Raw genomic sequence first — 20727 nt, forward strand, 5'->3', positions numbered from 1 at the left:
GAAGCAGAGAGAGAATGTGTCCGGCCTCCAGGGAGGAAGGGAAGCATGATGAGGCCATGCCCTTAAGGAGGCTTCAGGCTGTGACCTAATTGACGGGCTAGACTCCACCCCTTCATTCTAATTTATCAAGTTGGCATGAAGTTGTGTAAGTGCCACACACCACCACCATCACCCCCATCATTCCCTTGCCATCATTGCTGGGCCAGAGTTTGCTTGGTTTGGAACAGAATGCAGCCTGTCCCCTGATGCTGGCAAAGTTAGAACCTGGGAACTGAGCTGGCGGGTGTCACAGTGGATGGAGCACCGGTGAATCCATGGGGAAGGAGACCTGGAAGGGCAGGAGATTGGCTGACAGTTGGGACTGGAGATTCGAAGCAATAGCCAGGACTCCATCCAGGATGGGCAGTTAGGGAGAGAGGGCCCAGGAAGTCTGAGGGGCAGGAATGCAAGTGGGTAGTGACCCAGATGGGATGTCAGATGCGGGGATAGAGCAGAACCTAACAGATCCCGGGGGTCAAGGGCAGGCCGGGAACTGAGGCTCAGCATGAGTATCAACATTGCATCATCGTGACATCCCACTTTCTACTATCAGTGACATGACTTCGTCACCATGACAACCAGCCTCAGGACCACACCACCATCATTACAGGCCCTCTGCCACGCCCAGGATATCACCACCCACCAATGAGGCAGCCTTGGCAAGGCCCACTTGGAGTCTCCCTGGACACCCCATCTTCCTTTTAAGGACAGAGCTTCCCCAATTTTCTTGGGCATACGGCTGTGTTGTGGTTGGCTTCCCTGGGAAGCAGGTCCCGGAGGGAGACCAGTGGGAGGAAGGTTTGCTGGGGGAGTGGCCTTCGCATCAACAGCCAGGAAGGGAAGGCAAAGAAGTGGAATTGGGCGAGGGAGCAGTCTGGCAGCCGTGCAGAGCCAACCAAGGCCTCAGCTGACCCCACCAAGACCCCTGGAGCTGGTTCCCTGCAGCTGTGCCCAAGAGGCCTGGTCCATATCATAGGATGATAGTCTCATGCCATCCAGTCTTTGCCAGCAGGCTGCCTGGAAAGGGGTGCAATTTGGGCAAGGCTGCTCTTTCCAGTGAAGAGCTAGCTCTGCGGGGGGCTGAGCATTCTCAGTAGCACCCCTTCTAGCACCTTTGGTCCAGAAAGGGGAGCTGGGTGCTGCTCCCCCAGGGTCAGCTACAATGCCTGCTACGTAATCCAGCCCCATCCTTCCATATAGCTGGGTGTGGCTGGGTGGTTAAGTTCTGCCCGGTGACGTGGGAGAGGAAGTCATGCGTGCCCTTTCCAGATCATGCTGGGACATGTACTGCCCATCCACTGCCCTCTTCCTGCTGGCTGGGGTGCAGATGTGCAGGCGGGAGCTGGAGCCCACAGATGGATGGATGGGTGACAGCCGGCAGAGTCACTCACCGGCCCTCAGATGCACAGCCTGTTAGACAGCAGAGGCGAGAAGTCACTCTGCCAGGTGTAAGCTTTGCAGGAGACTCTGGCTCGGCACGGACTGTCCTTTGCTCGGATTGCCTTGCCACCACCCACACCGCTCCCCCACCAACAGCAGGACCAGTACCAGGCGACCACTCCAGGGCCTGGGACAAGTCACTAATGCTTTCTGGGCCTCAGTGTGCTCTTCCAATGGGGTGTGATTTCATAATCAAAGGGGCTGTATCCAGAGATCCAACTTGGAGAGGTTTTGTCGGCATGAGACAAAATGATGCGTCCGCTGCCAGCGTAAAACTCTTCCCACGGGAAGAAATACACTCCCCACTTCCCCGCCTGCAAACTGAATCCCGGAGCTGGGGTGGTTAGCCACTGAACAGGCTGCCTCCATGGTGGCTGGCGTTACATGTCACCCCTATAACATTAGGGTGACGTCATCCCCCTCACAACAAAGAGGGTCACGCCCACTTTTATGTTAGCGATCCCAACCATAACTGTGTTCGTTGTGGGATGAACACCCAGCGTCAGTTCCAGGAGGCCTCTGGGCTCACAGGTGTCCACCCAACATGACCTTCACCAGGGAGACCCGTCCCAGAGGCTTCTGCCGACGCATTCCCATGAACTGGGGCAGTCGAACCCCAACGATTCTTGAGATCTTTAGTTTGGGTATACTAGAGAAACAAATCCATAGAAACTCACATGCGTGTAGGAAAGAGTTTTATATACAAGAGGAATTGAACATTGAGAAAACATCCCAACCCAGTGCTGCCCAAACCCACAAGTCCAACATTAACCCATATGTCTGACACCAATCCACAAAGTCCTCCTCCATCTCACAGAACACACACAATGACACCGACTGCAGGAGGAAAGCCAAATCAGTAAGCATGTAAGCATCTTAGCTCCGGCAGGGGTCTCCACACGGCTGCCCCAGCACCCAAGGCTGCATCGGGGTAGATCCATGCGGCTTCTCCTTGGGGATGTCTTACAGGAAGTGAGCCTTGCCAGCTGAAGCAGGGAACTAGCTAAGGCAGCTGCACCCTGGTCCGACCATCAGAAAGCAAGAGACCCGGGAACTAGAAAGGCGAGGCTCACCAAGCCATTTATACCTCCGTCCTTCAATTAACCCCACCTGTGTTTATCGGCCAGGTTGGCACAATAAACTTTAACTAACTCACCCATGCACAACAACATAACAGATCAGGCTGATATAGCAACTTGCATTTATATAGTGTTTACTGTAGGCTAGCCCTGGTGGTATAGTGGGGACAAGTTGTGCTGCTAATCCCAAGGTCAGCAGTTCGAAACCACTAGCTCCTCCATAGGCAAGAGATGAGGCTTTCTACTCCTGTTAATGAGTTTCATCTTGGTAACCCACACGAGCAGTTGTCCTCTGTCCTGTAGGAGTGGTGTGAATCTGTATCAACCCAACAGCAGGGAGCTGTGGGTTCTGAGTTTGAGGCACTGCTCCGAGTCCTTTCCATTGTTCTCTTATGCATTGCTATCTCACTGCATCTTCACAGTCACGCTGATGAGATAGGTGACTCTTATTTTATCCCCCGCCCCCACCACCCACTCAACTGCTAGCCCCAAAGGCAGGCAGTTCAAACCCGAGTGGAGGTGCCTCTCCAGAAAAGCCTGACACCTGTTTGCACGAAAATTACAGCCAAGAAAACCATCCGGAGCTCAGTTCCACTCTGCAGCAATGTGGGTCGCCGTGAGTCCGCCTCCCGGCAGGCCACTGAAATCATCAAGGATGAGGATGCTGGAGTCCTGACAGGTACCATGTGGGCATCCCACCCAAGGTGTTGCTGCTAGGTGCTAGCTAGCAACAGCACCATCTCACGGTGACCATCATGCAACAGAACAAGAGGTTGCCTGCTCCTCCATCAGCCTTCTCGTCTACACTACGTCTGAGTCCATTGTTACAACCACTGGCTCAGTCCGCTCGCGGAAAGCCTTCCTCTCTTTCTCTGGACCTCCACTTCACCAGTTGCAGTGTTTCTCTTCAGCTCTTGTCCCTTCTGATGTCATGTCGACCATAAGCAAAAGTGTCGCGTCCCTGGCTTCTAAGGAGCATCCTGGCTGCTCTTCTTCCCAGACAGCTGTGTCCGTTCTTCTGGCAGTTCCTGGGATGTCCAGTCTGCTTCATCAAAGCCACAATCTGAATGCGTCCAGTCGCCCTTATTCAGTGTCCAGCTTCCCCGTGTACAAGAAGCCATCGAAAACGGCTTGAGTCAGACGCACCTCAGCCCTCAGAGTAAAATCTTTGCTTCCTTAAGCCCTCCTAAGGTCCCTTTTGCCCAGATATACCCAACTCCATTTCTGTTGGATTTCCTGACTGCTTCTTCTATGAGCATTGACTGTTGAGGCAAGAAGAATGGAGTCCATGACCACGGCCATTGCTTTCACCACTTTATCAGGCGGCTGCTTATTAGTCCCCTGGTAAGGATTTCCAAGGCGCTTATGTCAGCCTGATGGTGGTGTGGTTACACGTTGGACGGCTACCTGCAAGGTCAGCAGTTCGAAGCCACCAGCTGCCCGAGGGTGGACAGGCTCGGAGGCTCATAGGGGCACTTCTACCCTGTTCCAGAGGGTCACTCAGAGTGGGCCTTGACCCGATGCGGTGAGTTTGTTCCAAGTGTCACCCATACTGATGGCTGTACACTTCGCGATTGTTGTTAGGGGTCATCGGCTCGGTGTAGACTCACGGCGGCCCCGTGCACAGCAGGACACAACCCCCGCCTGGGCCTCGCCCTCCTCCCAGTTGTTCCTGTCTGAGCCCATGGTTGCAGCTGCGGTGTCTGTCCCTCTTGTTGAGGGTCTTGCTCTGCTTCGCCCCACCCTCTGCTTTACCCAGCAGGGGGTCCTTCTCCACGTCTCCCCTGACTACATGCCCGAAGCATGTGAGACAAAGTCTCTCTGTCCTGGCGTCTAAGGCGCACTCTGGCCGTACTTCTTCCCAGCTGATTTGTTGGTTCTTCCAGCAGTTGGCGGCACCTCCCTAATCCTCACCAGCCCCACAGTGCGACTGCGCCGGTCCTGCTGCCATTGAGGTGGTTAGGCAGTCCGGAGTAAAGCCGGGCTCTGAGCCGGTCTGCTACCCTGAGGGAAGGAGGCGGGGGGGGGGGGGTAGTGCTCACCCATTTCACAGACGGGGGCCCTGAGGCTCCAAGAGGAAAAGCCATTTTCTCAAAGCCACACATCAGTCCCCGGTCCTTCACATCGTCGGACCTGAAGCAGGACACATGAGCAGCAAAGGACCGAGGTCTCCCCACTGGGAGCTGGGCAGCTTCCCCTGCACCTATTGACCGTGGCAGCGCCCCCTGGCTCTGCTCTCCGCTGCCCCAGCCCCAGCCCCAGGCAGAACCAGGAAACCACCCTCTGTTGGCAATTCCCTCCTCCGGAACCTTCCAGCTGAAGGTTCAGGAGCCCCTGAACCCGCCTGCCTGGTTATGGAGGAAGAAGGCAGAGCCCATCTGCCCCTCGCTTCGGCGCGTTTTGACACTTGTTCATTCCCCCTGCTTCTGCGCAGGAGGGCCTGGCTTGCATTAGCACCCCAGGCCCGTGGTGGCCGGAGAACTGTGTTTGGGCTCCATCCAGAAGTGGCATACTCCGCTAGGGCTCTCCCGGCTACTTATCTAACAGGGAACATCAACTGGTTTGATCTGCCAATTAGGCTCCCTCCGAGCTGCTAACTGGAAGCAGATGGGCCTATACATTATCGTATGGAAAACCCCACCCTCCACCTCCTGGCAGAAGGGGCGTGGCTGCCCCAGCTTCGGCCCCTCTCCCTGATGCCTGTAGATGGGAGCAGGTCGGTAGCGGGGTGGGAGGGTCAGGGCGGGTCCTCCTTGGGTGGAAGTTTGGGGCCCAGGCAGAACTGACTTCATTTCTGATTCACAGAGAGTCAGAGGATCCTGGACCTGCGTGCGAATCTGCCCAGTGACCCCCAAGTCCCTGGCAGGTCTAGGGCTATACCTAATGCTGGGGGACCTTTATGAGTCAGATCAGCACGGCCTACACAGGGAGTTGGGAGAACACTGGGAAGGACATCTGGGCCCCTCCCATCTCCTAGGACCACTGCCCATCGCCACCTGTGCAGGCCACCGTCCTCATGCCTGATCCTGGTGGCTGACCCCTGACAGGCCCCTGCCTCCTCTTGCTCCAGTGTGTCCTCCGCACAGCCTGGCTCCTCACTTCAGAAATCCCTCAGGGCCCCTGAGGATCAGGGCCCGGTTCCTGACACTAATTGACACACACAAAACCAAGCCTGCCCTGGGTGCCAGGCACCCAACTGGGGCATCATTGGGACCAACAACCCTGCGGGGGGCGGGGGGGCTGGTGGGGGGGGGGATTATCATTATTATTCTCTTCTCCTGGGAGAGGAGGCTGCAGCACTGAGGGGACAGTGAGGGGACCAGAGTCACACAGCCACCCCTCTCCCTCTACACTTCCCGTCAGGCTCCCTCCCTCCCTCTCCCTCCTCCTCCCAGCTCCTCTCTGCCTCCCTGCCCTCTTTGCCCCTCCTTTGTCTTCCTCCCTCCCCCCACTTAGCTCTCATCCTCTGGAGCTTCAGCTCTCCCCAACTCCCTCTGCTGCCTGGACCCTCGGGTGCCTTTGCTGCCAGCCCTACCTGGGTCCCTGCTGCTGAGGCCACACTCCTCAAAGTACCTCCCTTCCCTGCTTGGCAAAAAGCTACTCAGTCTTTAGGTCTGAGCTTGCTGTCATCCATCTCCGGAGGTGAGGGGATGTATACAGTGCAAGGCACCGCCTCACAGGCCCTGCCACCCAGCACCCACCACTGTGGGCTGCTGGAGTCCTCCGGAGTCCTGTATCCCGCACTGGACCGTGAACTGCTCCAGAGCAGGAGGCATCTGCTCCGTGATGTTGGACCTACTGTGCTGAAGTCCTCGCCCTTGTGTACCTGCAGACACACCCCTGCTTAGATGGAGGCTCTTCTTTGGCTGTGTTATGAGATCTTACTGGAGTAGGGTGGGTGCTAAACCTAATTTTTTTTCTGAGTGATGTCTTATTTTAAAAAATCAGAGCAGAGGAGGGAAGACGGATGCCATGAGAAGACACTTCTACAAAGGGCCAAGGAGGCCCAGGGCTACAGAAGCAGACAGAGACCAGATGCCCACCTAGGGCAGAGAAAGAGAGAGAGGGAGAGGAGAGCCTTACCCTGCCTGTGCCCTGAATCGGACTCCTCGCCTCTGGAGGCCCCCTGGGCTTCCCTTTCATGGCAGCTTTTCCTCTGCTCTTCCCACGTACCTTCCAGAAATGTCCATGTCCTTGATGGCTCCTTTCCAATGTCAGCTCCCCACAAAGTTTTTCCAGGTCACCTGTCATCTCCCAACAATCTGAATTCCCCCATCCATACCATAGTCACTACTCTGGAGAGATAGGCCTCGCCCCAGGTGCAGGTGGGTGCCATCCAGGCAGAGCTGTCTGGGATTCAGCCAGTGGGCAGTGGTGATTCTGGCCTGTGGGGTTCAGAACAACTATGTGCCCCAGGTGGGCCTTTCACCCCCACCCAGGAATGCCCTCCCTGCCCCTTTCTTCTTCTCTGTGAAATAAGAACCATGGGCAGAATCCACCCTGCCTCGGGGCACACACACCCCGCCCAGTGTCTGCTCAGGAGCGTGCTCCCTGGAGTCTTCCGTGGCTGGATTTTGAATCACAGCTCACCAGGCCTTTCTTCTGAGGCACTGCAGGGTAGACTTGAACCTGCCAGCTTTTGGCTTAGCAGCTGGGTGCATCAGCCATTGTCACTACCCAGAAAACCAAGCTCACTGCCATTGATTCAATCCTGACTCACAGCGACCCTGCAGAACAGGTTAGAACTGCCTCTGTGGGTTTCCAAGACTTCAACTCTACAGGGATAGATAGCCTCGTCTTTTTCCCAAGGAGCGGCTGATGGTTTCGAACGGCTGACCTTGCAACGAATAACAAGGAGAAATGTCACCCCAGGGACAGTCAATGGTGGTTCCAAGATCACACAGCTGAGAGGTGACCATGCTGGTGTTGAAAGCAAGGTCTCTCCGATGCTATGGCCTGTGTCCTGGCTCGGGCACCCCTGGAAAGAGGCAGGAGGCTCATTCATGTCACCAAAGACAGGTTTATTCACAAGCATTTGTGCTGTGCCCAGTCGTCACTAAGAACATAGAAGCCTGGGTAGGAGCTCTGGGCGCATTGGGGACACAAGATGCAGAGGCGGGGGGGGGGGCAGCAGTGAATAAGACCCAGGCCACCCTTGAAGTCTCCCTCCCACCCTAACCCACCTCGCTCTGATGAGCGGCAACGGACTCATACCAATGGTGACCACCAGATGGCGGACGCAGGCTACTCCATGGAACACTGTCCTGGAAGTGCACTAGGAGGTCACCTTGGGTGGGTGCACGGGTGGAGTGACAAGCAGAAACAGCCCAACAGAGAGAGAAGAAAGCAGTGGGCGTGCTTTGGAAGTTCAGGACTATCTACGTGAAAACATCCACGGTGCACACCAACAAACGGACTTGGGGAGATGCCAAACTGCAGGCGAGGTTGGGGTGGTAATATTCGGGGCTGGAGGAGGGTGTGCTGAGCACGCAAGCCACCAGCCTCCTTCTGAAAAGCTGAGGCCTTCCACACTAGTCCTTCCTCATCGTGTAGCCCTGGATCATGCTGCTGAAGTAGGCTGGCGTGTTGCGCTCTGGGTAGAAGAGGATCAGGTAGCACTTGGGGCCAAAGTAGCCCAGGCTGATCCCCAGGAGGTTGAGCACGGTCACGGAGAGGTCCATGAAGGGGACCAGCACCCCCTGGTAGACAGACATGAAAGTGCAGAGGGAGATGGAGGAGATGAAGTAGAAGGTCATGCTCAAGGTGATGAACTTGGCCTCATTATAGTTGGTGGGCAGCTCCTTGCCCACGTAGGCGAAGCCGAAACCCACCACCGAGAGGACCAGGTCCAGGCTGGTGTTGAACAGCAGGCCTTTGCTGTGGTTCGGGCTGCACGTGAGGATCGTGATCTTGGGGTCGTCGGGGTCAGTGCGGATGGTGGGGATGACGGATGTGGCCACCAGGTTGCCCGCCACCATGACCACCTTGAGCGCCGTGGTGACGGCCACGAAGACATAGGGCCCGTGGTAGCGGACCCAGTAGCCGTAGGCCCGGGGGAGGCGGCGCGCCATCTTGAAGATGCAGACGATCTGGAAGGAGCGCACGGTGATGCAGGAGATGACCACGGTGAAGCAGAGGGTGAAGAGGGCCTGGCGGCAGAGGCAGGTGAGAAGCGTGGGCGGCCCCACGTACACAGGCACCGCCAGGAAGGCCACCAGCAGTGGCGTCAGCATCAGGAAGCACATGGGGCCTCCGGCCGAGCGGACCAGCGGGGTCCGGAAGTGTCTCCAGAAGATGACCAGGATGGCCAGCGTGCTGAGGAAGCCCAGCACAGCCAGCACGGCCACGGCGATGGTGGGCGCTCCCTGCCACTCGAGGAAGGCCAGGCGCTGCTTGAAGCAGGAGACGCCGTTCCTGTGGGACCACTGGTACTTCGGGCAGGGTTGGCAATCCAACTCATCTGCAAGAGGCACCGCAAAGCCCATCAGCAACCCCCTCTCCCCAGCACCCCTATCCTGACCCGGCACGAGGCCAGGAGGTGGAGAGTGACGGCAGGGTCACCCCGACACGGGCACTGCCAGCACTGACTGAGACCCCAACCGGCCAAGGCGCACCTAATCCTGCAGCAGCCCATTCGACACCCACTCAGCCAGACTGAGTCCTGGGCCCAACATCACAAAGCCAAGAAGTGAGCAGGCAGGGCAGGAACTGAAGTCCCTTGGACTCAGGGACCAACAGTGACAACCCCCCTCTTCCAAGGTACATGCTGGGGGGCGGGCTCAGAGAATCCACGCAACACAAGTTCCCATGCCTCCACTGTGGGTGGGGCCAAGAGTGGAAGGCTACAGCGAGATGGAGAAAACCCCGGAGAAGTCCGGTAAAATCATTCTGTTCCCTTTGGTGGAGCGTGGGCCCTGTGCTCTGCCGGGCACACAGTCAGGGCTTTCTCTGGGGGAAGATATTCATGCACTCCATTGATGACTAATCAGTGGAACCATGGGCGGGGGGGTGGGGATGGGGAGGGGAATCTGGGTCCAGATTCGGATTGAAGCTCAACTCTAATCTGGACAGAGAAATGACATTGCTCCCACTTTCCAGGAGCTAGCACTGGTAGGGAAGTGGTTACACATTGGACTGTTAACTGCATGGTCGGCAGTTCAAAACCACCAACTGCTCCAAGTGAAAAAGAAGAGGTTTTCTAATTCCATAAGGAGTTACAGTCTCAGAAGCCCACAGGAGGTAGTTCTACCCTGTCCTGTAGGGTGGCTGTGGGGTCGGAGTCAACGTGACGGTAGTGAGTTGGGGGGTGTCCATTCTTCTCATCAAGGAAGCCACTCAATAAACCTTCCGCGAGCATCTGTTCTGCACTCTGAACCGCAGTAGGTGCTCAGGAGGCCAGAGAGATAAACAGGGTGCTGACCTCTGCTGGCCAGAGACATTCCTCCTAGGGGAGAGCCCTCCCTTCCTCCCTCCCTCCCTCCCTCCCTTCCTTCCTCCTTCTTCATCATCCAGTGGCTAGTTCCTGACCTAACATGTCCAGGTTATGTGTGGGGCGGGGTGGGGAGGGTTGAGGAGGGGAGGGGTAGGGGACTCAGTTTCAGTCCCTCTCCTTGGGGAATGCTGTTCCTGGGCCCTCTCTCCCTCTTAAAGCACCCTGCATTGAGGAGCTTCCTTGACACCATGTTTGGGGGAGATATACAAGGAAACTGACATGAGCCTGTTCTCTAGACACTTCGTCCCCTGGGGGAGATCAGAGACCCTACCCAAGGGGGAGGGCCCTGGATACCCGACGGGCAGGCAGGAGGGAGGGCAGGGCACTGTAGTACCTGACTGATTGAGGAAGGAGCCAGGGAGGCAGTCATGGCACTCAAAGCAGCAGGGATGGATGCCCACGGGCTTCTTCCTCTGGCCAGCCTGGCAGCTCTTGGAGCACATGGACAAGGGGATCTGCAGAAAGGGGGGGTGTCAGCCTGAGCGCGCTGCTCCCACAGGCAGGTGAGAAAACTGACCACACAACAGGGTAGACGTGTGGGAGAGGCTCTGGACCAGGCAGGATGCCCAGGAGAGAGGAGGCAGAGGGTGGCAGGGCTGCCCTCCAGAGGCTCATCGGCAGGCCTAGTGGGAGGCCATCAATGGTTCTTAAGTGGGAGTGGGACCCAACTGGATTGGGGTTGTCGAAAATAGGGAGACCTGACAAGGCCCAAAGGCCAAGGTGAGGGACGCCTCGGTGGGACCGCTCAACCCCGCGCCCCGCCCTTCGTGTCTCTCGGAGGTCTGCGGTTGGGTCCTTCTGGACATGCTGCTGAATGTCATTTTCAGAAGTCTCGCTCTCCTACCTGAGACTGCTTCAGGGAGCAACTGTGGCGATTCTCTGCCAGGAGGAATGAAAAGTCGGATCCCCCGCCAGGATGCCCAGGCCCTCTGTGGTCTTCACTGAGCCCCACCACCCCCACCTCCCCCCGTGGGACCACACATGTGAGCAGGCATGGGAACAGCGACACACAGCCTTTGTTCAGACCTACACCCCCCTCTCCCTCACCAGGTACCCTCCCCCTCTTCCAAATGCATCTCCATACGGGTCCCTACAGAACCAAACCGAGAACACTTCTTACCCTCCAACTCGAAGCCCAACATGCACGCATTCATTCCTTCAAACAGTTCCTGCTCCCACCCCGATGTCAGGTCTGGCGGAAATCACAGTCCCCTAAGGGAAGCAAAGCCCACGTTCTCGCAGAATTAATATTTTCACGGAGAAAGGGAGACCACAAACGTAGAACTCTCTAACACGCCAGATGGTGATACAAGCCACCAAGGAAAACAAGAGGAATGGGGAGTGACGGGGAGCAGATGGCACCTCTAAGCGGGAGATGGGCAGGGGGAGCGCCGCGGGGTCACTGGCATGGCAGCCAAGCTCTGCAGGCCGCGAGGGACAGCGTCAGCAAAGCCCCCCTCCCAGGGTGGGGGGAGCCCCAGCGTGATGGAGGAGACCGGTGCATCCGAGCAGAGTGTGCTCAAGGGGGAGCGGTCGATTAGTTCATCGAGCCGAGTCCACACTGTCTAGGTTGCGTCTCGAGGGAAATGAGAAGAAGCCACAGGCTCTGAGTCAAGTGACAGGACCTGAGCTCACGGTGACAGGATCACCCTGTTTTCTTCGGCGAGTACAGCCTGTGAGAGTCCAGGACGGGAGCAAGGGACCAGGGGGGACTGCGATCATCCGGATGAGACAAGATAGCGGTGCGGACTGAAGAGGTGGCTGCGGTGGGCGGGAGCAGTGGACAGGTTCTAGAGTGTTCTGAAGGGAGTTTGGACAGGCTTCACTGCTGGATTGGATGCAGGGTCTGGGAAAGAAAAGGGTCAAGGGTAACCTCAGTGTCTGAGCATCTTGAAGGGTGGTGTGGCTGTTACACCATCTCATGTCCCCTTGAAGAGATATGACCGTGGAGGGGTGGTCAGTGGCTTCTCACCGGTTCACTAGGATGACCACCACTTGCTGGGCAACACAGACAGTAACGAACTTGACTAAACCCATGTCCGAAGAGTAACAGGGCTGAAAACCTCACTGGAGTGGGTTCAAGAGAGACTGGGGGCTTCCGCGCTAAGGTGGCAGGTTGAACACTCATCTTTTTGTGTTTCCTTCTGAAATGTCGATAAAATTATAGCTAAAGGGGGATGATTTGAAAGTCATAAATTCAAAAAGTACCAAACAGTAAGTCAACAGCCCCCAAAAATGTTGGAATCTGTGACTTGGCATCGTTGAGAAACCCGAACCCTGCACGTTTAGTTGGCAAAGCTGAGGATAAAGTCAACTGTCCGAGACACTTCTTCTGCCTCATCTTACACCTTCACGGCCCATACTTCACCCCACCCATCGCTAGCATAGAAACAAACTTCATGTAAGTGTACAGTAACAGATCTGATTCTCTGCCCCAGGGTTTCCCCAGCACAGTAGGTTGGAGGAACACACTTAACATTCACAGCGTGACTTAAGAATGAGGACAACACCCCATGACGAAACCCGTAACCAACAGGGGACAGTGATACCTCCCTCATCTGTCCCTCAGAGCCCTGGGGGCATGATGGTTATGCATTGGCTGCAATCCACAAGGTCGGCAATTCAAAACCACCAGCTGTGTCTGGAGAGAACGATGGGGCTTTCTACTCCCGCGAAGTGTTACAGTCTCAGAAGCGCAAAGTGGGCAGTTCTGCCCTGTCCTGAGGGGTCGTTATGAGTCAGCCGAGACTCGATGACAGTGAGTTTTGTTTGGAGGTTTTCTGCCCCCAAGGCACACAATTCTGAGATGTATTCTACATAGATCTCAAAAAGTCTCCACAGCAGAGAACGAGGGAAAGAAAGGGGGAACCTGATTACAAGAATCTATGTATAGCTACCTCCCTGGGGGATGGACAGCAGAGAAGAAGGCGGGGGGAGACGTCTGACAGTGTAATATATGACAAAATAATAATAATTTATGAATGATGAAGGGTTCATGGGGTAGGGGGAAGTGGGGAGGGAGGGGGGAAATGAGCAGCAGATGTTAAGGGCTCAAGTAGAAGGCAAATGTTTTGAGAATGATGATGACAACAAATGTACATGTGTTCTTGACACAATGGATGGATGGATTGTGATAAGAATTGTACAAGGCCCCAATAAAATGATTTTTTTAAGTCCACAGCATTGAACTCCAGTTGCCAACAGCAGGTCCAGCTCAAGAAGGCATTGCCTTTTCCTGGTTTCTGTGGTCAGCCTCTTGAGTCCCTACTCCTGTGACAAGGGTGGACAAGGGAAGGTAAAGTGGTGCTTGATGAAGTGCCTGTGGTATTTGAACAGGATTCACAATAACGGCAATCCCAAGGCCTATGGATGGAGTTGGCTTTGTTCTCTACTTTCTAAGGCAGAAGAAGGAGAAAGAGAAATGGTGACAGGCACAGGCACCCAACAATGACTTCAAGGAACACTTTGAAAAGGGGAAGGCATCTCTGACAGCTTCTCCAGAGACCCTTCTCCTGCAGTTCCAGGAAGCCTGGGATGAAAATCCAAGGGGGGCTTCCCCGGGTGGCTGCTCTGTGAGACCGCCCACTAGGGTGTCGCTGGCCTTGGATCACCCAACGGTTGGTGAACAGAAGCCGACGTCAGCTAGCACAGTAGAACGTCGTGGTTCCTCTCTCTAGTTACAGAGCTAAAACCCGTCACAGCCCCAAAGTCCATTCACCAAAGGGAGGCTTGGCCTTCTTCAGGACTCTACAATACCGCGGCAAACATATATACACATGCGTGAAGCAGGTATTTTTTCCAGAACTCCCCCAAAGAGACAAGGGGGGATGGCTGTGACACGTGGGGCCTGAGCTCACGCTGCAGGGAACTGAAGACGGTACAGTTATGGTCTCAGAACGTCCTCACAGACCCCGTTCAGGGGGTGGCTCGTGGAGGCCAAGTAAGACTGGGAGTCATGGTCCAGGTACTTTTTACAGTAGGTCCGATCGGCTCAGGAACGCATGTAAACTCATGGATCCTGATGTGATCCCTGAGGGCAAACCATCACCTGGTTTCCTGACTTGTGAAGCGAGAGCCCTCGGGATACGAATGGACAAGGGAAAGGCCCTGGAACTTTCTCCCTCCCTAGCTAAGTAAACACACACACACACGCACACGCGCGCACACACACACACACACACACACACACACACACCCTGGAAGGAATCTCAAAGATTAGCATCCCCGGCAAAGACTTCAAAGATCTGTTCAGGAGCGTGTTCTCCATCATGTTCCTGTTTAATTCATCTCGAGGCTTCCGTTCCAACCGCATGAAGCATGACAGCTGGAGGCCAAGGACCCTGAGCGCCAGCAAGTGGGTTGGATGTCCTGCTTTCACAGGAAGGGAACAACATGCGCCCTGGCACTTGGTAGTCACTGTTGATCTGGTGACTGCACCTTCTTGTCAAGTCCCAGCAGGAGGAAGTGTCAAACACAGCTCCCGTTGGCATGGGAGGAACTGTAAACACCTGCACATGATGGGGGATGACATACGACATCAGGGGAAGCGGCCGAAGAAAGACTCCGAAAATAAAACCGTGAGAAAACCGGCCCCCGCGGTCAGAGCCCACCGCTCTAGCACCTGGAAGAGGCAGCCAGCTGGGGGTGCCGATTCAGGGGAAGGGTTGGATCAGGGTTGTGGCATTTCCATTACTCTATTCCAGCGGTTCTCTACCTGTGGGGTGTGACCCCTTTGGGGGTTGAACAACCCTTTCACGGGGGTCGCCCGATTCATCACAGTAGCAACATGACAGTGATGAAGCAGCAACGAAAGTAATTTTATGGCTGGGGGTTCCCACCACATGGGGAACTCTGAAAGGGTCTTGGCATGAGGAAGGTGGAGAACCACTGCTCTATTCCCACCGTCTCTCTCTCCAGGTCTGAGGCGGTCTTAACCAGGATCCTCTCAGCAAGGTGAAAACTAGCGCCCGGCAGACACGGGAGGAGGCGCAAAATGGAATCACGGTGTTTTCAATGGCTGATTCTCAAAGAACTGGCATCATCGGACCTGTCTGGGCTTCCCTGGAAAACCTCACTAGCAAAGATCTTTATTTAACCCATCACGGTGATCAGCATGTAACTGCACCCCCCGCCCGCCCCCCCGGAAATGAAAAACAGAAGTCATGGGGGATGGGAGACAGTGGTCAGTGTAAGATATGAAAATAATTTATCATTTATCTAGGGGCCACAAAGGGGTAGGGAGGAGGGGGGAGAGGAGCTGATACCAAGGGCTCAATAGAAAGTAAATGTCTAGAAAACACTGATGGCCACATATGCACCAATGTGCCTGATACAATGGATGCATGGATTGTTCCAAGAGTTGTAAGGGCCCTCGGTAAAATGTGTTTTTAAAAAAGACAAAACTCAGGTAGATTCTGGTTATCTATCTAGTGGTAAGTATGCCAAGGGCTGAACACAGCAGAGGAAAGACCTGAGGAGGCCCCAGACTCTGAACTCTGACTGACGCTGCATAAGCAGAGCATGTTGGCTACTTAGGCAACTCAATGGCTGAGTGCAAGGGATGCCCCAAGACACACACATAAACACACATACACATGCACACACATACACATGCACACAAATGCACACACATACATACACATGCACACACATACACATGCACACAAATGCACACACATACATGCACATAAACACATACACATGTACACACACGCACTCACACGCACGCTCTCGCTCTCTCTTGCTCACTCTCCGCAAAACCCTTAAAACGTACAGGTTTCGAGTGTTCAAAGAGATCACTGTCCAATCATGAGCTGACCACTCAAGCAGAGACTGAAGACCAAACAAGACAAAACACGCAGACTCTACAGAATTCGTTCAGAAAAGTCACCAAACAAACAAAGAACAACTCAAACTCAGGAGAACAGGAAGAATCTGGTCACTGGTGTTACCTCCTCATTCTATCACTAAAATGTCCAGTTTTCCACAAGAACAACAAAAGTTCTGAGAAATAAGAAAACATGGTCTGGACACAGGAAGCGGCAATCAATAAAATTACCCCCGAAGGAGTCCAGCTATTGGACGGACTCATCAAAGACTTGAGGTCAACTATTGAAGTATCGTCAAAGACTTCCGTGAAAGTCTGAGGAGCAATGTCTCGCCAAAGAGATCCTACATTGGGCGGCAAGGAAACGACTTGCCGGAGAAGAAGGCGAACCTGCAGGAGGAGATGAAGGAAAGAGATAGATGCATGCTGGGGCAGGGAAAGCACGCCTCCAGGCACTTTCAGCTCCTGGCGATCCGCTGTCCCACAGAAGGAAACCGCTGTTCCCAGGCGGGAGTCCACATGGCAGCCACCACGTCAGGCACCGCACTGAGGACTGTCCTCTTTCTCTGTCCTCTGCTTGACCAAGCAGGACAGCCTTCTCCAGACACCCACCTCGCTCCTGGTAATGGGCCCAAGATATGTGAGCCACTCCCTCGCCACTCTTGCCTCTGGGGAGCCCTCTGGCTGTATTTCTTCCAAGACAGATCTGTTTGTTCTTTTGGCAGTTCATGGTACTTTCAATATTCTTTGCCAACACCATGGTTCAAAGGCATTGATTTTTCTCCAGGCTGGCTTAGTCAATGTCCAACTTTCACGGTCATATGAGGTTACTGAAAATACCAAGGCTTGGGTCAAATAAATACGTGGGTTAAATATAAAAGACAAAGTAAATATATTTTTATGTGTAACCCTTTTCTCCTCTCTTATTGAAAAACAAGCATAGAAAAGGATTATAAACCTATGCTGATAAGTATATAACCTAAACATTGCAATTTGTGTAGTCACAATAGTATAAGAGTAAATGAAGAAACTGGAGCTATAGAAGAGCAAAATTTTTGTATATTACTGAAATTAAACTATCATGAATTCAAACTAATAGTTATAAGTCAAGATGTTAATTGTAATACCAAGGACAATCATTAAAAGATAGCTAAATCACAGTAAACTAAATTATAAGAGAATCAGAATGGTACACTAGAAAACATCTCTAAATAAAATATCTATAAAATAAGGTAGTGATGGAGGAATATAACAATGAAAAAGAAATCAGCTAAAAAGGAAACAACTAGCAAAATGACACAAGTAAATTCTACCTTATTAGTGATTACAGTCAATATAAGTGGATTAAACTCTGGTTACAAGGCAAGATTGGCAAACTGAATTACAAAATATCTAACCGCGAGCTGTCTCCAGGAGACATATTTTAGAGGCAAAGACACTAAAAAGTTGAAAAAGAAAAACATAGGATGACATGCCATGAAGCATGCACTAAGACCAAGCTAGCATGACAGTACTAGCAGCAGACAGATTGGCCTGTTAGACAAACTGCTCTCTTAGACAACGAATATTTATCATTATAAAAGGGTCAGATCATCAAGGTGATCTAACAATCTAACAATGTTTATCAAAACATACATACACTTAACAGCAAAGTCCTAAAATACATGAAACAAAAACATGAAAGTCAGAGCTGAAGAGAGCTAGACAATACAATAGCTGGAGACTTTAGTGTCCTACTTTTAATAATGGATGGAACAACTAGACAGATACTAAATAACAAGACAGAAGACTTGACAATACAATAAACCAACCAGATTTAACGCTTCCATAGAGCATTCTACCCAGCAGCAACGAAACGCATTGTCTTCTGAAATGCACATGGAACATCCCCCAGGATAGAAATGGGCCATTAATAAGTCTCAATGAATTTATCATACTAGTATGATACCATACTAGTAGGTTCTCCAATCACAGTAGGATAAAATTAAAAATCAGTAGCAAAAGGATTTGAGGGATTTAAAAGTATGGAAATTGAACAACACATCTTGAAATAAAAATAAACCAAAGAGGGAGTCGCAGGGAAAATCAGCAAATCTTTTGAGATGAAGACACAAACCCAACATACCAACACCCATAGGATGCGTGAAAACTAGTGCTTGTGGGGAAATTTGTGACTGTGTAGACATATATTAAAAAGGAAAAAGAGATCTCAGTCCATAACACTCACGCTGTTATCCCGGAGCTAAATGTACTGCCGACCACTCTTATGTCTGTTTGTCATCCTCTGCTGGCTTGTGTGTGACTGTGATGCTAGAAGCCATATCACTGGTATTTCAAACGCCAGCTTGAAAGCCATATCACTGGTATTTCAAAGCATCCGCCGAGCTTAAGACTAAGAACAGGCTACCAAGAAGGAATTGGCTGCCCCCTTCAGGGGAAGTAGCCGCTGAAAGCCTTGTGCATAGCATTAACCCGCGGTCAGATACCGAAGGCCTCGTGGGTGGAAGCAGGATGTGGTCAGAGATGGCGCGAGAGGATGGCTTAGAAGGCATTCCAAGTGTGACTGAGAAGGAGCTGCTTTTCCAATAGAACGGACCGTGGTGACACCATGGTGACATGCATGGAGTGGAGCCACTGAGAGCCAAGCCTTCGGGGTCTTCATTTGCTGATGGGGGAGAACTCCGAATGAGAAGGAACAGCTGCAAAAATCTACTAATAATTGTAACTTGGAATGAATGAAGTATAAATCTTGGGAAATTGGAGGTCATCAAAAATAAAATAAAAGACATAGAACACAAGAAGATCCTAGGCGTTAGCGAGTTGAAGTAGACTGTGGAACAGTGTTGGCCATTTTGAATCAGCATATCATACGGTTTGCTATTCCAGGAGTGACACAATCAACAGGAATGGCATTACATTCTTGTCAAAAAAAGGACATTTCAAGATCTATCTTGAAGTACAATGCTGTCTGTGATAGGATTATACTTATTGGGATTCAAAGAAATACAATCAATACAATTGTCATTCAAATGTATGTACCAACTGCTAAGCTAATGATGAGCAAATTGAAGAATTCTACCAATGTCTTCAAATAAATCAATAGTCTGAAATAGATCAAACATGCAATCAAAATGCATAGATAATTACTGGCTGTGGGAACGCGAAAATTGGAAACAAAGAGAAAGGGACAGTAGTTGGAAATGTCATCTTGGTGAGAAATGGAACTGGAGAGCACAGGATACAATGTTGCAGGATCGACAGGACTTGTTCACAGCAAGCACCGGTTGTCAACAACACAAATGGTGACTGTACACAGGGGCTTCTCCAGATGGAGTACATAGAAACCAAACCGAATACATCTGATGGACCGCAGACCATGGAGAACCTGGATATCAGCAGCCAAAACCAGGCCAGGGGCTGACTGTGGAGCAGACCATCAATTGTTTATGTGTAAGTTCAAGTGGAAGCTGAAGACAATGAAAATAAGCCCACGAGAGCCAAAAGATGACCTTGAATTCCACCTGAATTTTGGGAACATCTCAAGAACAGGTTTTCTGCATTGAACACTAAGGACCTCATGAGCTGTGGAAGACATTAGGAACATCATTCATGAAGAAAGCAAATGGTTGTTAGCAAAAGAAGAAGAAGAAGGAGAAGAAGAAGAAAGAACCAAAATGGATGTGAGAAGAGACTCAGAAATTTGCTCTTAGTCACAGAGTAGCTAAGGCAAATGGAAGAGATCATGAGGTCAAAAAGCTGGATAGAAAAATTCTAAGAGCAGCTTGAGAAGGCACAAAATGTTATAATAAATGTACAAAGATCTAGAATTAGAAAAACAAAAGGGAACAGCATGCTCACCATATTTTAACGGAAAGAGCTAAGGGACAAAGTCAAACCTCGAGTCGCAATCTTGAAAGCTTCTATGGCCAAAATATCAACTAGTTCTGGGAGCGTCACAGGAAGATGGAAAGATCACTGAGTCGCTGTGCCAAAGAGAACGAGCCGATATTCTGCCATGTAGCATATGAGCAGGAACCAATGGTACTGAAGGAAGAAGTCCAATCTGTGCTGGCAACACAAGCCAAAAGCAAGGATCCAGGAATTACTGGGAAACCCACTGAAATGCTTCGACAAGCTGATGAAGCACTAAGCACACTCTCTAGTCTATGCCAGGAAAGTTGGAAGACAGTTACTCGACCAACCGACTCAAAGAGAACCAAATGTGTGCCCATTCCAAAGAAAGGAGGCACAATAGACTGTGAGACTCATAGTACAATGTCATCGATATCACAGGCAAGTACATTCTGCTGAAGATCAATCAACAGTGGGTGCAGCAGTTCATTGACAGGGAGCTGCCCGAGGTTCAGGCCGGATTCACGAGAGGACGTGGAACACGGGCTATCATTGCTGATGTCAGATGGAGCTTTGCTGGAAGCAGAGAAGACCAAAAAGATGTTTACTTGTGCATTACCGACTATGCCAAGGCAGTTTACTGTGTGGATCATAACAAACTCTGGATAGCCTTGAGTGGAATGGGAATTCCAGAGCACTTAGAACTTGTCCATGGATCAGGGGGCAGTTGTCCAAGGGTATACGGATGTTTTAAAATCCGGAAAGGTGTGCTTCAGGGTGTACCCTCTCATCATACTTATTCAATCAGGATGCTGGGCAAATAAGGAGAACCTAGATTATAGGAAGAAGAATTTGGCCCCAGGATTGGAGGAAGGTTTCTTAACCTGTGATATGCAGAGGATGCAACCTTGCTTGCTGAAAGTAAGGAGGACTTGGAGCACTTGCTGATGAAGATCAAAGATCGCAGTCTTCAGCATGTATGACAACTCAACGCAAAG

The 20727-nt window shown here is 52.1% G+C and overlaps 1 protein-coding gene across 1 annotated transcript in view; it reads right to left on the reverse strand.

Moving 5' to 3' along the window:
• Positions 1–8089: 8089 nt before the first annotated feature.
• The window catches only part of TAS1R2 (taste 1 receptor member 2), a 29123-nt gene continuing 16485 nt past the window's right edge, over positions 8090–20727 (reverse strand). Inside the window, exons 5-6 of the mRNA XM_075538393.1 lie at positions 10385–10505; positions 8090–9018 (exon numbers count right to left, since the gene is read on the reverse strand). Of these exons, the coding sequence (XP_075394508.1) occupies positions 8090–9018; positions 10385–10505 (1050 nt within the window). The remainder of the gene's footprint in view (positions 9019–10384; positions 10506–20727) is intronic.

This window comes from Tenrec ecaudatus, chromosome 1, assembly GCF_050624435.1.
Source record: "Tenrec ecaudatus isolate mTenEca1 chromosome 1, mTenEca1.hap1, whole genome shotgun sequence".
NCBI lineage: Eukaryota > Metazoa > Chordata > Mammalia > Afrosoricida > Tenrecidae > Tenrec > Tenrec ecaudatus.